The sequence below is a fragment of the Nannobrachium achirus genome (genome assembly GCF_963921795.1).
Source record: "Nannobrachium achirus genome assembly, chromosome: 13".
Classification (NCBI taxonomy): Eukaryota; Metazoa; Chordata; class Actinopteri; order Myctophiformes; family Myctophidae; genus Nannobrachium; species Nannobrachium achirus.
Genome location: NC_137833.1, coordinates 39,017,076 through 39,032,625, shown reverse-complemented (window position 1 = coordinate 39,032,625; position 15,550 = coordinate 39,017,076). Strand labels below are relative to the sequence as shown.

Genomic DNA, 15,550 nt, shown 5'->3' with positions numbered 1-15,550 from the left:
CTTTACAAAGACAAGAGGGACTTGGTTTAGACATGGGATAGCCATAATTTATGGAAGCAATTAAGGCCAGTTGATTTTTAAGTAGGATCACTATGTGCTCCTGTGTGCATAAGACCTGCAAGGCCTTTGTGCTGCAGCAGGGCAAGGCCTGATTAGGGCTCCATTCTGTGAGTGGCGCACATTAAAATCCTCAGTGTTCATTTAACTCAGAGTGCACAAGCAATTACCAATTTGTACACTCTGAGTTAAATTAACAGTCAATATTTTACAGTGTGGGCAGCTGCGTGCCTGGGTGCTGTGCAAGGCAGAGGGGCATTCTCTCTTGTCACAACTCTCACTGCCCCCCCCCCCCCCCTCCCCCCCCTCTCTCTCTCTCTCTCTCTCTCTCATTCTCTCTCTCTCTCTCTCTCACACACACACACACACACACACACACACACACACACACACACACACACCTAAGTCACTTTCTTTTTCTGAATCTCTGTTGTGTACAGGGCCGTCAAGGGGGGGGGGGGGGAATATATTCTTTATCTATTTTTGAAAAGTCGTGAAAATGTGTGCAAATCTTTGAATATGTGTATTTTTAAGCAAACATTTGTAACTAAAAATTTGCTTCTGGGGTGGGGGGGGGGGGGGGGGGGAAGCATCACTTGCATAGAAACATCCTCAGAAGGATTTGAAATATTCAAAGACTTTTCACGATTTTTCAAAAATAGCAGATCTACCTGCTCGCAGGGCAGCACAGTGAGCTTGTATAATCTGCTATTTTTCAATAGTTAACACACAAAATAATGCGTTCCCAGTCTAAATGGGTTAAACCCCTCTCCCCCTATGAAGAGCATTCATGGGGGGCCCGCAGTGAATCCTTGTTTGTACCCAGGGCCCAGAACTTGGTGTGACACCCCTGGTTGTGTATTTCTGTACAGGCCTGACACGTTGCTTCCTCTTTATGTGTACATTCTCTCTCTCCCTCCCATCATGGCCCATAATGCATCTGGGCCAAGACATTATGCAAAGCTACCATCCATAAAAAAAAGGATTGTTAGCCATGATTGTCTGTTCCTCTATGATCACCATCATTATTCTTTTTAAAAGCTTCCCCTTCCTGTTTTCATAATTACACACACTGCCTATAAGCGTGTTTCCATAGAAAATTCAAAACAACTACTCTAGTGTTTTATTTTCTTCGCGTGTGTGTATTATTATTTTTTAGATACTGTGGTTTATTCCCACTGTACACAGCCCTTCCTCTTTCCCATGATGCATTTAGTCACTGTTGGGCATAAACCTTGTATCTATATTAAAGTTAATGCTCTTCTTTGTCATTTTTATAAATACAATTATCTGGAGCTTCATTGGTCTCTGACTGAACTACATTGGAACACGTTTTTTTTTCTTCTTTTTTTTTTCCATATCCTGAAAAGTTATGGTTTTTTTGGACATGAAAGGTTTCCACCCGACAGTGACGATTTGCAAGTTTGATGTTTTGACGCCCACGGAACCAAAGACCTGTGGCTGCAAAGAAAAGAAACAAGGCATTCTCTTATACACTAGCAACACTCACCCCCCAGGCACCAGCCTCTGTGTAGAGATGAGAAGCATTGGAAGATTTTTTAAAGGCCTGTATCTGATGATCCCCACAATAGTTCCATTGATACGTCCCTATTGGTTATTAATCCAATTAAAACCGGGAAAGCATATCAGTGTCATTTTAGATTTTAGCGTTGGCTATTCAGAAATAGCAGATGTACAAGCTTGCAGCACGTCACGTACATCTGCTATTTTGGAAAACTTTTGAAACATCTTGAAAGGGTGCAGAGAACTGCTGATTTAGAAGGCATTTGTAGAATCGGTCTCGGGTCGGTGATATTCTCTTTCTCCACTTGCCTCTCTTGCCCTTATAAAACTCTGATAATAAGTCAGCTGGCAGTCTTTCCCAAACAGTGGGTCTGGTCGGGACCATGGGCTAGCTTTGAGGATGAATGGCTCCATTTCTCAGACGCTGATCAAGCCCAGTCCAGTGGTTATACTCCAGTCTCTTATCCTAATAGCAATTATTCTCCAGCCTCTAATCTTAATCCAGTCCAACAGTTATACTCCAGTCTCTAATCCTAATCCAGTACAACAATTATACTCCAGTCTACAATCCTAATCCAGTACAACAATTATACTCCAGCCTTTAATCTTAACCATTTAGGCCTAGAATTATTGACAACTATTGAAAAACAGCAGATATACAAGCTTTTTGCAAGTCTTTGAATATATCGTTTTAAAGGCGAACATTTGTAACTCAAATATTTGCTTCTGGGTGGTCCCTGGAACAACATATTTTGAGATGGGGGTCCAAATACATGTAATTTTGGGGGTCCTTGACATGAAAAAGTTTGAGAACCACTGATTTAGAAGAAGGATTTAGAAGACATTTATAGAATCGGGTCAAAAATATTAAAAGACTTGCAGATCTACAAACTCGCGCTGTGAGCTAGATCTGCTATTTCTTTTAATAGTTAAAGCATAAAATAATGGTTAAAGTGGTTCAAATCTAAAGTGACACAGATTTGCGTTCAGGCAAATGGGTTAAACCAGCCCAATAGTTATACTCCAGTCTCTAATCCTAATTCAGTCCAACAGTTATACTCCAGTCTTTAATCCTAATTCAGTCCAACAGTGGCTGTTGGACTCTAATCTGGATCTGGTCTCTAATCTTAATGTTAATGTTTCTGTGCTGTTCGAACAGAGATATGATTGACAGCCGTTGTTGCCACAGAGGCGTGTTTGTTTCCTGCGTTAGGGAAGAGGAGTTTCCATGAGCAGATGAAGGTGAGGAGTCATATCATTGCTGTCGGGCAGAAACCTTGTATCTCCATTTTTCAACTTTTATGGTTTTATGGTTTTTCGTAAATGAATGCCATACTACAGAAAATAGCCGCTCAAAACGCGCTGCACACGTAGATCGTCTATTTTCACTACTTTACTTTCTTTCTTTTTTTTATATGAAAGGAACGGTTTTTGGACACACAAGGTTTCCACCCGACTGCAAAGAAAGAAAAACAGAACCTGTAACCAGTGTGTGATTCTAACATCACATAAGGGAGTGACCAGACTGCACCCTCAGGGTCTTGGTTTTAAGCTTGGAAAAAAGAGAAAGCATCACTTGCATAGATTTGCTAGTCAAAATAAACCGGCGTACTGACACTGTCTGACTTGTACTGAAGTGATCTCTGTCTGCGTTTCATGCAAAGCTTGGGTGTGGCGTGTGTGTGTGTGTGCGTGCGTGCGTGCGTGCGTGCGTGCGTGCGTGCGTGCGTGCGTGCGTGTGTGTGTGTGTGTGTGAGTGCGTGCGAGTGCGTGTGCGTGTGTGTGTTTGTGTGAATGCACGTCTGTGCTGGAAAGTGCCTTTCAGCACAGTGAGTTCCCCATAGTACTGAGTGACCTCATGTTTTGTCTTTCATTGTGCAGCATCATCCTAAGAATGCTGTTTTGAACAACAATGGTTGGCATTTCTTTTTTTTTATTTTCCTCAGCTGCATTGGCTTGGCTTTCTCCCAGTGATGCATGTTCATGGCAAGACCACATAGCTCCTGTCTGAATCACACAGGATTTGATTGGCTTCTGGGCTGGGCAGCCTAAGAGCTGAGGCGTACTGCACTATTACAGCCCATGCAGTTTAAATCAGCTCAGACTGTCCAAACTACAATATGACGTCATTCAGACAGAGGTTTGTCATAAAGTCGGCTGTTCGGTGCTGCCGAGATGTTGTGAGGCCCTGTATACCGAACTGATTTAAACTGGGCTCTAAAATTGGAGTATCCATACTATAGTATTACACCCCCAGAAAATAAGAGAAATTACAGTTTATGTTGAAATACATGCATGGACAACAGCCAAATGTGCCACATTTACAGAACCTGTTTTCCACATTGTGTCAGAGCCTAAATGGTCATCTATTGGCCTGCCTCACCAAGTTGCACCAATTCTACAGCATGTGCTGATGGCTACACCTCACACACACCTTAGGTTTAATGTGTTGAGTTGGACATAATTCATAATTCTTGAATGCTAGGAGTACAGTGGAGATATGCGTGTCTTGAAAATCCTCTGTGCATGAGGTAACCCTATCATCACAGCAGTGATAATTGTCATACTGTGCCTCGAGGCTCCAGGCCTCTACCTCTAATATAATTACTTCTTTAGAGTCGGGTGTGAATCATTCAACATGTGTTATACACAACGCACCTGCGACAACAGCACCAGGCTGACCAACTGCCTGGATACCGGCGCAGGAATGAATCTCGGCTGCAGATGAAATTATTCAGGGCAAAAAAGAGTGATCTTATGAAAATGTGGAACTACAGGAGGTGAAGCCATTCTCAAGTTCACCCCAAGATCTGCAGTGGTGCAGATCATATACGGCCTACAGACGTATTCAGAATGGATATATAAAATGCATTATGGACCTTAACAGCACTACACTTTATACCGAGAAGTTAAGTTAAAGGGCCCATATGGTGGAAGTATAGTCTCCATGAATTTTATAGCCGTCTGTCTGACACTAAGCCACCCCCCCCCCCCCCACACATACACACACAGACACACACACACACACACACACACACACACCCCACATGCACCTCCACAACAGAGAAATTGTGGTATTATGTAACTGCCTCGGAGGGCAGTGCCACTTGATCCACTGTCTGTAGATTGGTGGTGACAATCCACATACGTCACCTATTTGCACAGTATAGGAGCGGGTCCCCTGATGGAGCTCCGCGAGGGGGATTATGCTGTCCTAGTCTGTTCTGGAGGCTCTCATGTAATGTATCCATGATGGATTAGGGCTCTGGTTAGTGTGCACAGAACAGAACAGGCACTCATGGGGTAATGGGAGAAACCACGGGCGGAAAGGCAAGCAGTGACTGGGGGTGGGGGGTGTAATTAGTGGGGTACCTGATGTATGGAGATTCCTGGCATGCGCGGGTCACCCCAGGGGGCGAGACGAGAGGCCTATCTTGCCTACTTATGCTAGAACTGAAACACCTGATCCAGATCGCGCTCCAGTTGAGTTATTAAGAGTGAGCTGGGCTGAGACTCGGACCATATCCCAGACATGATCTTAAAGTCGTCTCAAAGTGCAGAGAGTGCTGTATTGGCTTTGCAGGCTGTAGCCGTGCAACAGAGCTTGGCAAACAGTCTTTGTTCAGGTGTCCAATGTCTTAACACTAAACACCCAACTGATAAGGAAATGATGAGCTGTCCTGCTGACATTATTCTTTATTGTGGGGTCAGGTCTGCCTCTTTTCCACGTCTAGAAGTGTCAGCTTTGACCTCTGTGTTATGCACAAGGTTAAAGTCTGTCTGACCACGCGTTGAACTCACAGCAAGAATGTAAGCTTAACACCTGTTGTTGTGAAGTCGTTTAGACAAAAGGTGGCCCTGGGAACAGTTGGGAAACCCCATGCTGCCATAATCTATAACTTATTCAAGAATCATGCATTGTTAGGTGCTGTGACTAATACAGCACATTTTATGATCGCAGAGATATCATCTAAAAACCCATCTCATTTAAGAATATACTGTGATATTGTTGGCAAGCCCAAGCACACCTCATATTTGCACTGATATATTGCAGCATACTTGAAAATGTGGATGATAAATTGGGATGGCATTTGTGTTGGCCTAGTTTAGCTTGTTCCACCCTTAAGTGAAATATGGATTTGGCCAGTATCTGATTCTGAAGTAAAGTAGTTTTCACAAGGCCTTGTGCTTGTGGATTTCCTCTGTTTTCTGTGCTCATCATGTGTTTGCTAATGAAATCAGGGTTGTACACTGTAAGATAGAGCAGCAACATGTGACCACAGGGGAAGCACCACCCTATATAGACCCACACCATATGGGGAAGTGTGGATGCGTATATCGTCGTTGTCGGGTGGAAACCTCGTACAGTATGTCCGCAACCGTTCGTTTTGTGTTTTCGTTTAAAAAAAAAGATTTAAAGTAGGGAAAATAGCCGATCTAGATCTTGTTGATCGGCTATTTCCACTAGTTTTGTGCAACAGTCTTGTATGATGAGGCAGAACTTTTACAAATTTGAAACTTGGAGATACAAGGTTTCTGCCCTACAGTAACAGTATACTATAAGTGCATGATATTACTAACAAGGCAAAGGGAGGGGGGGCCGTTATTATTATGAATCACTACAGTGGCTTAAACTTGGTGTGTTCTCTTCAAAGGTGTGTTTGAAGTTCATCCAGTTTTATTTCCTCCTCCTCCCACTTTTCGTGCTGTGCCTGACTGTTGTTGCCATGGGTGACTGCTCACCTTTCAAAGATAAAAAGGGGGTAAAAAAAAGACAGGAGATGATTTTAACCTGCTCATCAAGTCTGGAGATAAAGGACCGGCTGTTATTTGGGCTCGAGGTTCACAGTCACTGTCAGAGCATAACGTTGGACTGAATGAGCCCTTCATTGTTTATGCGCTTCTGAAGCTCCAGTTGCATGATGGGGTGGTGTTGCTTTTTGGACAAAGTATCCTCCCCCCCTCCCTGTCAGCGGCTGCTAGGGTGATGGCCAGAGGGTCTTTTGGTATGCCTTGACCTCCTCAGGACCATTTTTACGACCTCAGGGCTCAGTATATGAGAATGGAGTGGCTGGGTGTTAACCCTTCTTTGACCAAAGCACACCACAGACTTTCAGAAGAATGCTTCTCACTTTATCACACAGGAAGGCCACAAAGCAACATGTGATGATGCTGACAAGGTGAAAAGACCAAGGTGTCAATATGCTTTGTCCTGTGACTTATTCAACCACTTTCAGCCTGGCATCCCAATTTTGGGCATGTCATATAGGCGAAAATGTTCAGAATAAAAGCTAAAGTGTCAGATCTGCTTTCTCATAATGCATTGCGAAGCAACACATTGTTGTGAGCTTGAAGATCGGCTATTTCTTTTTTAAACCCGCACACCCATTCTGCACTGTTGGTTTAATTCTTTGATCCCCGATTGTTTAATTATTTTAAAACGAGGCGTCTCCATTCAATTGAAGCCACTGATCAAAGGCCTGACACCAGACGCGCTCCGCACAAGTATGCTGTAAGCAGAGCCAATTGGTGATGGACACCAAACACCCTGTCACAGCACTTCAGGGGGGCCCAAATAGGCTTGTATTCATCGGCCTCCACAAATCTCTGCCTGGGCATGGAGCCATATTATCTTCACTGCCCTCTCTAATGCCCTCCTGAGTCATTGACTATTGTAAGCCAAGGGGCCTGCTGTCTGCACCCCAGCTTACACAAACCAAGAAAATCTGTTTGGGATTACCATAAGGTATAAGTCCACTATGGAACCGGATCCTGTTTAGTTACTTTCCCTTAACAGCAATTTAAAGGCCCAAATGCAATTATGATCATTGTTTCCACACACTATTTCAGTCTGTGTGGAGGCTGGACATTTGTTTTGCTGCAATGAAATGTGATAATTACAGAATTACTGATGCCAGGTTTTAGGAACTGAATTAGGACAAAGAAAATGGGGGTGTAGCAAACTAAAAAACAAAACAAGCCAATGAACATATTCACATGGCGGACATTTTGCTGTGCGTGTGATGTATGAAGTGTACGAATGTGTGTGATGATCATGTATGAAGTGTACGAAGTGTGTGTTATGTAGAGATCGAATCATGTGCGTCTCGGGAGCCACATGGGAAAGGCATGTCTCCTCCTGTGTGGATCTCAGGCTTCATGTGGGGTAAAAACGTAAGCCTGGCAGTGGCAGCATGCACAATACATTTTGGAGCTTATCGGTCAAGTCGTTTGCAAGATTGACTCCAGAGTAGAAGCCTGACAAAGTTTGAGAACCATAATGATATAGCAACATTTTTAATCAGGATTTAGAAGAAATTAGTAGATAGATATATCAGTGGCTCTCAAACTATGTCATGTCAAGGACCCCCAAAATGATATGTATTTGGCTGCGGACCCCCATCTGAAAATATTTTGTTCCAGGGACCCCCAGAAGCAAATATTTGAGTTAAAAATGTTCACTCTGAAATCTTAAGCTAGATGCAGAATAGATACACGTGTTCCAGACAGACTGACCCTCTTACAGACGGCTATAGCCTCCTGTAGAGCCAGCCATACCATAAAAAAAATCACACTCGTGTGAACTGAGCGGTGGTGTGTGTGTGTTTGTGTGTGTGTGTGTGTGTGTGTGTGTGTGTGTGTGTGTGTGTGTGTGTGTGTGTGTGTGTGTGTGTGTGTGTGTGTGTGTGTGTGTGTGTGTGTGTGTGTGTGTGTGTGCAACAGCGCCCCTCCCTTAACATGTGTGGTCAGAAAAGGTTACTGCAGGGCCAGGCTACGGACACGGAGACATACATACAGACAGACAAACAGACAGACAGACAGACCCACACACACGGCCACGTATAGGAGCGTTGTGACCACCGCTCAAAAAGGGCTGCCTTGTCACTGTGGAATGACCTGATTTTATTTCTCATGTCATTTCTATAGTATAACATGGGGTTAGGCCACACATATGGGAATTCTCCCATATTTCACATATTTAAATCCATAATTACGTCCAATATCAAGATATACCGTAGAAACTATTACTATTTGTATTGTTTCTTTCAACAGTGGGAGGGGAAAAGGATCACCCCATGTCCTTAACCTGTGTTACTGTAGTTACTTCTGTAAATGTAGACAAAACATGGAGGAGACGTATTGTGTAATTGTGAAATTAAGGAACTTTAAGAGAAAATGTGACATATTGCACAACTCTAGGGTAACTAAGAGTAGCCATTAAAGCACACTGTGTGCAACAGAGATTTAGTCAGTGGTCTGACCGACAGAAGCCCTGTTGCTCTCCCCATTAAGCCGTCCATGTCTCCATTGCAAGGAGTTGGTTCGTTAACTAAGCATGGCTCCAGGGTTGAATTCACACTCTGTTTGCCCTCTCCCATGACCCCACTCGCTAGTCGTTGCACACACACAAATGCGGGCCGGCACGCACAATCGCACATATGCGTGTTCTGTTCACTGTACGTACGCACACACTCACGCGCACGTGCACACACACACACACACACACACACACACACACTCGCACGCACGCACACAGACACACACTCGCACGCACACACACACAGGACAACCCAGTGCTGTTCCGGCCTTAACGGAACGCGTCACACTTCCTAACTCCATCAGTCGAAGAATACACTGTAACGATCTTTACACATGACACATGATGACCCCCGGCCCCAACCAACCCTTCTAACACACACACACACACACACACACACACACACACACACACAAACCCCTTTTTGCTACGCTGCCTCGTCCATAACTCAGTGTCACTCCTAATCAGTGAAACAATCTGTGAAACTGATCATGAAGAAAACATTCCCTCCGTCTCCTTAAACCAGCAGTACTACCAGCCCCCCAGGCCCGGCCTGTGGAGGCCCGGCCGGTCGTGCTCCGCTGACTCGCAGGGATAAATGGAGATAATGGGAGTCATATGCTGGCAGTCGGCTTCGGGCTGGGCCCACAGACACGAAGCATTAGGAGGCCTCCGTGTAGTCATGGGGCTGGAGAGGAGAGGAACAGGCACGTGCATCCCATAGACATCAAAGGGGGCTTGAGCCCCTGCCCTTGTATCCATCTGTAAAAAACTCCAGGCCATGAATGCAGTTTTTACTATGGTGAAAGAAATTGATTATACTTAGTTCAGTGTGGTATCAGGCACCGAAAATAGCCGACCTCCAAGCTCACAACGCGTCGCAATTGTGAGCTTGGAGGTCTGCTATTTCCAATATTTTCACCAAAAGGCCCTTTTCGGAATTTCAGCCCCTGCCTCTCTAATATTCTCTGCACGTCCCTGGAGAGGAATGGCGAGGAGACATGGAGATGACATGACATGAGATGAGAATGTGAGGTAACAGCAGTGGTGTAAAGTAACTAAGAACATTTACTTAAGTGCTGCACTTAAGTGTGACCTTGTTGATCTGCTATCTTCAAACATTTTTGCACTTTTACTTTTGGTATTTTGATGCCAACCCTTTCATACTTTTGCTCAAGTACATTTTGAATTTTGGACTTTTACTTGTAAGGGCACGCTCACACCAAACTATACCTATGAGAGTGGATTCCCGATTCCGCCAATGCATTTCAATGAGAATGAAGCGTTTTTTTGCAGAAATCCTCTAATGGCAGGAAACCGCTCCATTCCCATTGAAATACATTGGCGGAATGGGGACTCCACCCTCATAGCTACTTTGGTGTGACCGTACCCTTACAGAGTATTTCTACATTTCTGCATTACTTTTACTTAAGTAAAACATGGGAGTACTTTTTCCATCACTGGGTAACAGGATACACATAGAACTCAGCTTAATACCCACGGCACGCTTGGCCTGTAGGCTTCACCCTTCGGCCTTGCCCTCAACCATATTATATAAACCTTTACAACCATCACTTAACTCCAAATTGCACATTACAAGAGGTTGGAGAGCATAGCAGTTCTGGAAGTCCCATTAGCGCAATGTGTTGCCACGCTGTAGAACGCTGTCATTAGCAAACAGTTGATTGGAGGATCCGAGCCGCGTGGCTATCCTGTAATTGCCCGCTGTGCAATGTGTTTGGTGGTTGTCTAATGAAGGGGCAGACCCCACGGCCAAGGTCGCCTGTTGCTATTCCTGCTCTGCGTGGGCTGAGGATCCAGCCGAATGTAGCCTACACCAGTGGTTCTCAAAGTGGATTCCAGGGACTCTGTGGGTTCCTTTAGGGGGATCTAAATCGACCCATACAAGTCTGTAACTCTGACAGGGTACAAATGGAACCAATGGACACTAACAGGTCCATTTGGTTCCTTTGTACACTGTCAGAGTTAAGGGAAGACCTTGAAATTTGAAAGTTTGAGAAACACTGGCCTATACAATAAAATATTTGGTGTTAAGTTAACTCTGAGAGTGCACAAAACATTTGACCAAATGGTTACATTTGCAGAAAGACTTTTATTTAGGTGCTTGTTTAAAAAAAGAATGACTGAGGTTTCATGACTCTGAGGAAGATGCAGTAGCATCGAAACATCAGTCATTCTTTGTTGTACTAGGACCTAAATAAAAGGCTTTATTTGTCTGCTCCAGTGTCTCTCTCCTCTGCAAACTTCTGTCCCCGCTCCTGTGATATACCGGACTACCGTATATACTGTAGGCTGAGGAGCGCCGTAGAATCCCTTTGTTCTCAGGTTACATTTGAACACTCTGAGAGTTAAATTAACACTGACAATTTAGTTGTCATTTATCTACTGCTTTTCCTGCGTACTAAGCATACTTGTCTTGTTGTGACTGTGTACAACCAACATCTGCAGGTGCAGACGTTAAGAATTATTTTTGTTGCTAGTATATGGGGAACCATGTATTGTTTATGTTCGCTTCTAGTCCACCATCTGTATTTGCAGTCAACCAGTCAGCCAGTGATGAAACCTCAGCTCTCCTGCATCTTGTTTTTCTGTTTGTTGGCCGTCTGTCATCATGTGACTCTATGGTCCATTTCACTGTGTTTGGATCTCCGGCTGTTCTGAGAGTTGTTGTTGTTGGACATTTCAATTGTCCGTGTATGCATATAGCAGCTTGGGCCGAAATTAAGGAAATTGTTGGTAGTAGTAGTCGAGGATATTCTAAAATGTACTAAAACTAGTGAAGTCAAACGTTTCTTTCTGTGTAAAACATTATCCGAGACCAGAAGCAGTGGTCGAGAGACAATCATATTTGAACTGGGGACCAAATTTCCTCCCAAATAATCATAGGCTATTTGAACAGGTTTATATATTGTTAGTTTTATATACTATACCTAAACCTGAGCGAGGGCTGGGCTGTGTTTAGACCCGTCTCTCTACTCTCCACACCCTCCAGCCAGACACGCCTACAAGTTGGAATCCTCTTTCCTCCTACACTGGTTGTGCCTGGAGCAATGGTGTGGCGTGATGGAAAAAAAGGTACTTTGGCACCTAATGTCATGTACCACCACCATGATGAGCTAAATAATGTCCTGAATATGAGCTGGCCAAATAAGAAAACACATAGTCACACATTCCATCAACGTGTTCCTTCACTCCCAGCTTCACATCGCAATGGTTCTCAACCTGTGGTTCGGAACCCCCAGGGGGGTCCCCAAATTATTTTGGGGGGTCCCCAGAGGATTAACTTAATGTGCAACATTGTTTTCTCACTCAACAGTAAACAAACCAACATAATGTTTAAGTTTATAGAGGGTATCTGCACATTTCTAAAGTGACAATTTAAGGACTTTTTAACTCATTAAAAGCCAATCCCGCGATGTCGCGGGAAAAGTAATAGAGTATCTATAGTGCCATCCACGCGATGTCGCGGGAAAAGTAATATATTACTGTAACGGCGAGTAAAAATACCTAGTACAATGGCCGACGCTCCGGAGACGAAATCCGCGCTGATTTGTCATCATCACGGCTCCACGAGCACACAATAGTCATCCCATAACATTGAGGTGGACGGCCGATCTCATCTTTAATGTCCATTATCTCAAAACTACACTTTAGAAGCTAGGATGGAGGCAGATGCTCGCTTATTTTACACAGTTATAAAAGCTCCCGGTCGGCCATTACACAACTCCACGTGGACACGCATCGGTTCCGGCGCACGATCCGATGACGTCAGACCGGAAGTACTTCCGGTCTAGACTTCTGGCCTTCAAAATAAGACAGCGGCCGTTAATGGGGCCGGGAGGGGGCACTCTGGACCCCCTAATCCGTTAATGTCCTGGGCTCAGAATGAGTTAATACCTCTAAAACGACAAATTAAACATTGGACAAATTGTCAAATATTAGAGGCAGAAATTGTGAAAATAGCCGATCTACATGCTCACAACGCCTCGCAACGCGAGAACCATGTTATCTTAGTGCTCGTCAGGGTGGGGGGTCCCCAGTTAAAATATGATTATTTTGGGGGTCATGGCCTGAAAAGGTTGAGAACCACTGGGTTAGGGTATACGTTGACGGATGTCTCTATACTTAATCATGTGTCAATCTTCTTATTTTGCCTGTATCAACACAGGGATTGGCTGAAGTGAGACCGAGCCTCCTCCACCAGCTCCACCGCCACCTCTTAACACACGAGGCCTGCTGTATATCTCTACAGACAGATGGGAGGTCGTCCGTCTCTCATCCATTTCCCCCAAATGTGCCGTCTGTCCTCCGCCAACATGTAAATATGGCTTCCCATGGCCTTCTTCTGCACTGCAACAGACTGGAGCTGACCCACATGTTACCATGGTGATCATCCTTTCCAAGACCCTGGAAAAGAAGAAGGGTGTGAGTGATGTAAGGTCCTTGGATGGTGAGAGACTGCTGGTAAGAGAAGCTCCTTTTTTGCCTTTTAGACTTTCCCTCACAGCAAGCCGGCCAGGCATGTGCACACATACAGTAGACATCAAAGGGGGCTTGAGCCCCTGCCCTTTTATCCCTCTGTAAAAAGTGCCCTCTCCAGACCATGAATGTAGTTTTTACTATGGTGAAAGAAATGCAAATGCCCTCTTTCCATGCCATACCTGAAGGCAGCATTCAAGAGAATTGCCTTGTCCAAACTCTCCTGAACTTGAATGCATCATCTTATGTTGAAAGAATTGCCCTCTCTGTGTAGAAATCCATGCCTTTACACCACATCTCCAGTATTGACTTGATTAACTCATTGAGTGCCTATCCCGAACTAGTTCGGCTTTATTATCGCATCCCAGAGTGCCAATCCCGAACTAGTTCGGCTTTTTAATTAAAAAAAAAAAAAAAAATTAAAAGAATTGTTTTTTTTTTGTCCTCTGTTTACAGAGGACGATATTTGCCGATATTTGCTGATATTTACCATCCACTCCAATGCAATCCAGGATCTTTAGAGCTCATTTTCTCTGTTTTTTCTCCCATGCATGAGGTGTGCAAGGTTTAATCATGGCTAAGTTGACGAAAATCTAAATCTAAAATGCTTGGTAGCCAATAGCTAACTTCAAGCTAACTTCATCCTCTTCCTGTACATGCACAAAGGAAAGTGTTCTGGCAAGTCATGGCTCCAGGGCTTGGGCATGCATTACCAGCATATCTCTATTATTCTCTGGTCACTGGGCGCCCTCTAGTGGTGATAGGCTGGCATTAAATGAGTTAAGCTTGTTCAGTGTGGTATCAAGCACCGAAAAAATAGCCGACCTCCAAGCTCACAACGCATCGCGCTGCGACGCGTTGTGAGCTTGGAGGTCTGCTATTTTCGATATTTTCACCAATAAGCCCTTTTAGAAATGTCAGCCCCTGCCTCTCTAACATTCTCTGCACATCCCTGAAGCCGGCTGATAAGTATGGCTGCTGTCAGGGCGACGCGCGGCGTCTCAGATGTTAAACAGTAGTTTACGTAGACTCTGTAATGTGAATAGGTCAGCAGTTACTGCTCATTTCCCACTCGCCACACACTTGCACAATGTGAGTAAGTGCGTCAGACCACAGCCTCGTAGGCAGTGGTAGTTAGGTAGAATCAACGTTACGGAGCCATCATTCAGGCTGGCTGCGGCAGAGATGTCGAATAAACCACACTGGTGCCTCTCGCTCGGCCATCCCTTGTTGTCTTTCCTGAACTCTCCTTCTCACTCCGCGTTGACCTTGAGCGCTTAATTAGACGTGAGTTGTGTCTTGGCAACTTTACAATACAGGCAATTGTGGCTCTTGGCTACAATGGCCTGTATTGTGGCCACACTAGAGCTCCAGCGCAATCAAGGTCTTAACTTTTGTGTGTGGCCTCAATGGACTGCAGGTTCACCTAAGTGGAATAATATTTCCTCTTCACTCAGCAGTCGGTGATATAAGAAGTCTGAGGCTGGCGTGTGCTAATCCTGAGTATCCTCAGTTGAAATCAGTCGCGTTAAATTGTTGTTACATAATCACGAGTCTTCATTTTGGACTCCTATCTTGTCCGGTGCCCAACGCGCCGCTGTGGCGATATATTGGCAGTGACTGAGGGTTAGTTCATGAGATTGTCCCTTTGTCCAGTGTGCAGACAGACAGCCACCACCCATTTGCAAGGAGTGAACTGTGTTCACGAATCAACAACTGCCAGTGGTGGAAAAAGTACTCAAATGTCTTACTTAAGTAAAAGTATCAATACTGCAATATAGAAATACTCTGTTACAAGTACAAATCTGGATTTCAAAATGTACGTCGAGTAAAAGTACGAAAGTATTGGCATCAAAATATACTTAAAGTACCAAAAGTAAAAGTACAAAATGTTTGAAAATAGCAGATCTACAAGCTCGCGTTGTGAGCTTGTAGATCTGCTATTTTCACATAGCCTAGGTATACAATAGGGCTAAAGTGGATTACATTTATATCTGCAAAGTAACTAGCAACTAAAGTTTTCAAAGAAGAGTATTGGAGTAAAAGTACAACATTTGCCTCTGAGGTGTAGTGGAGTAAAAGTATAAGTACTGAAAACTGGAAATACTCAAGTAAAGTACAAATACCTCAATACTGTACTTAAGTACAGTA

At 44.2% G+C, this 15,550-nt stretch overlaps 1 protein-coding gene across 1 annotated transcript in view; it reads left to right on the top strand.

The window, feature by feature from the left end:
- Nucleotides 1–15,550, top strand: part of LOC308296929 (protein FAM53B-like) — a 43,690-nt gene that overhangs the window by 3,294 nt on the left and 24,846 nt on the right. Inside the window, exon 2 of the mRNA XM_080740284.1 lies at nucleotides 13,089–13,384. Coding sequence (XP_080596410.1) covers nucleotides 13,304–13,384 — 81 coding nt within the window. The 5' untranslated portion in view covers nucleotides 13,089–13,303. The remainder of the gene's footprint in view (nucleotides 1–13,088; nucleotides 13,385–15,550) is intronic.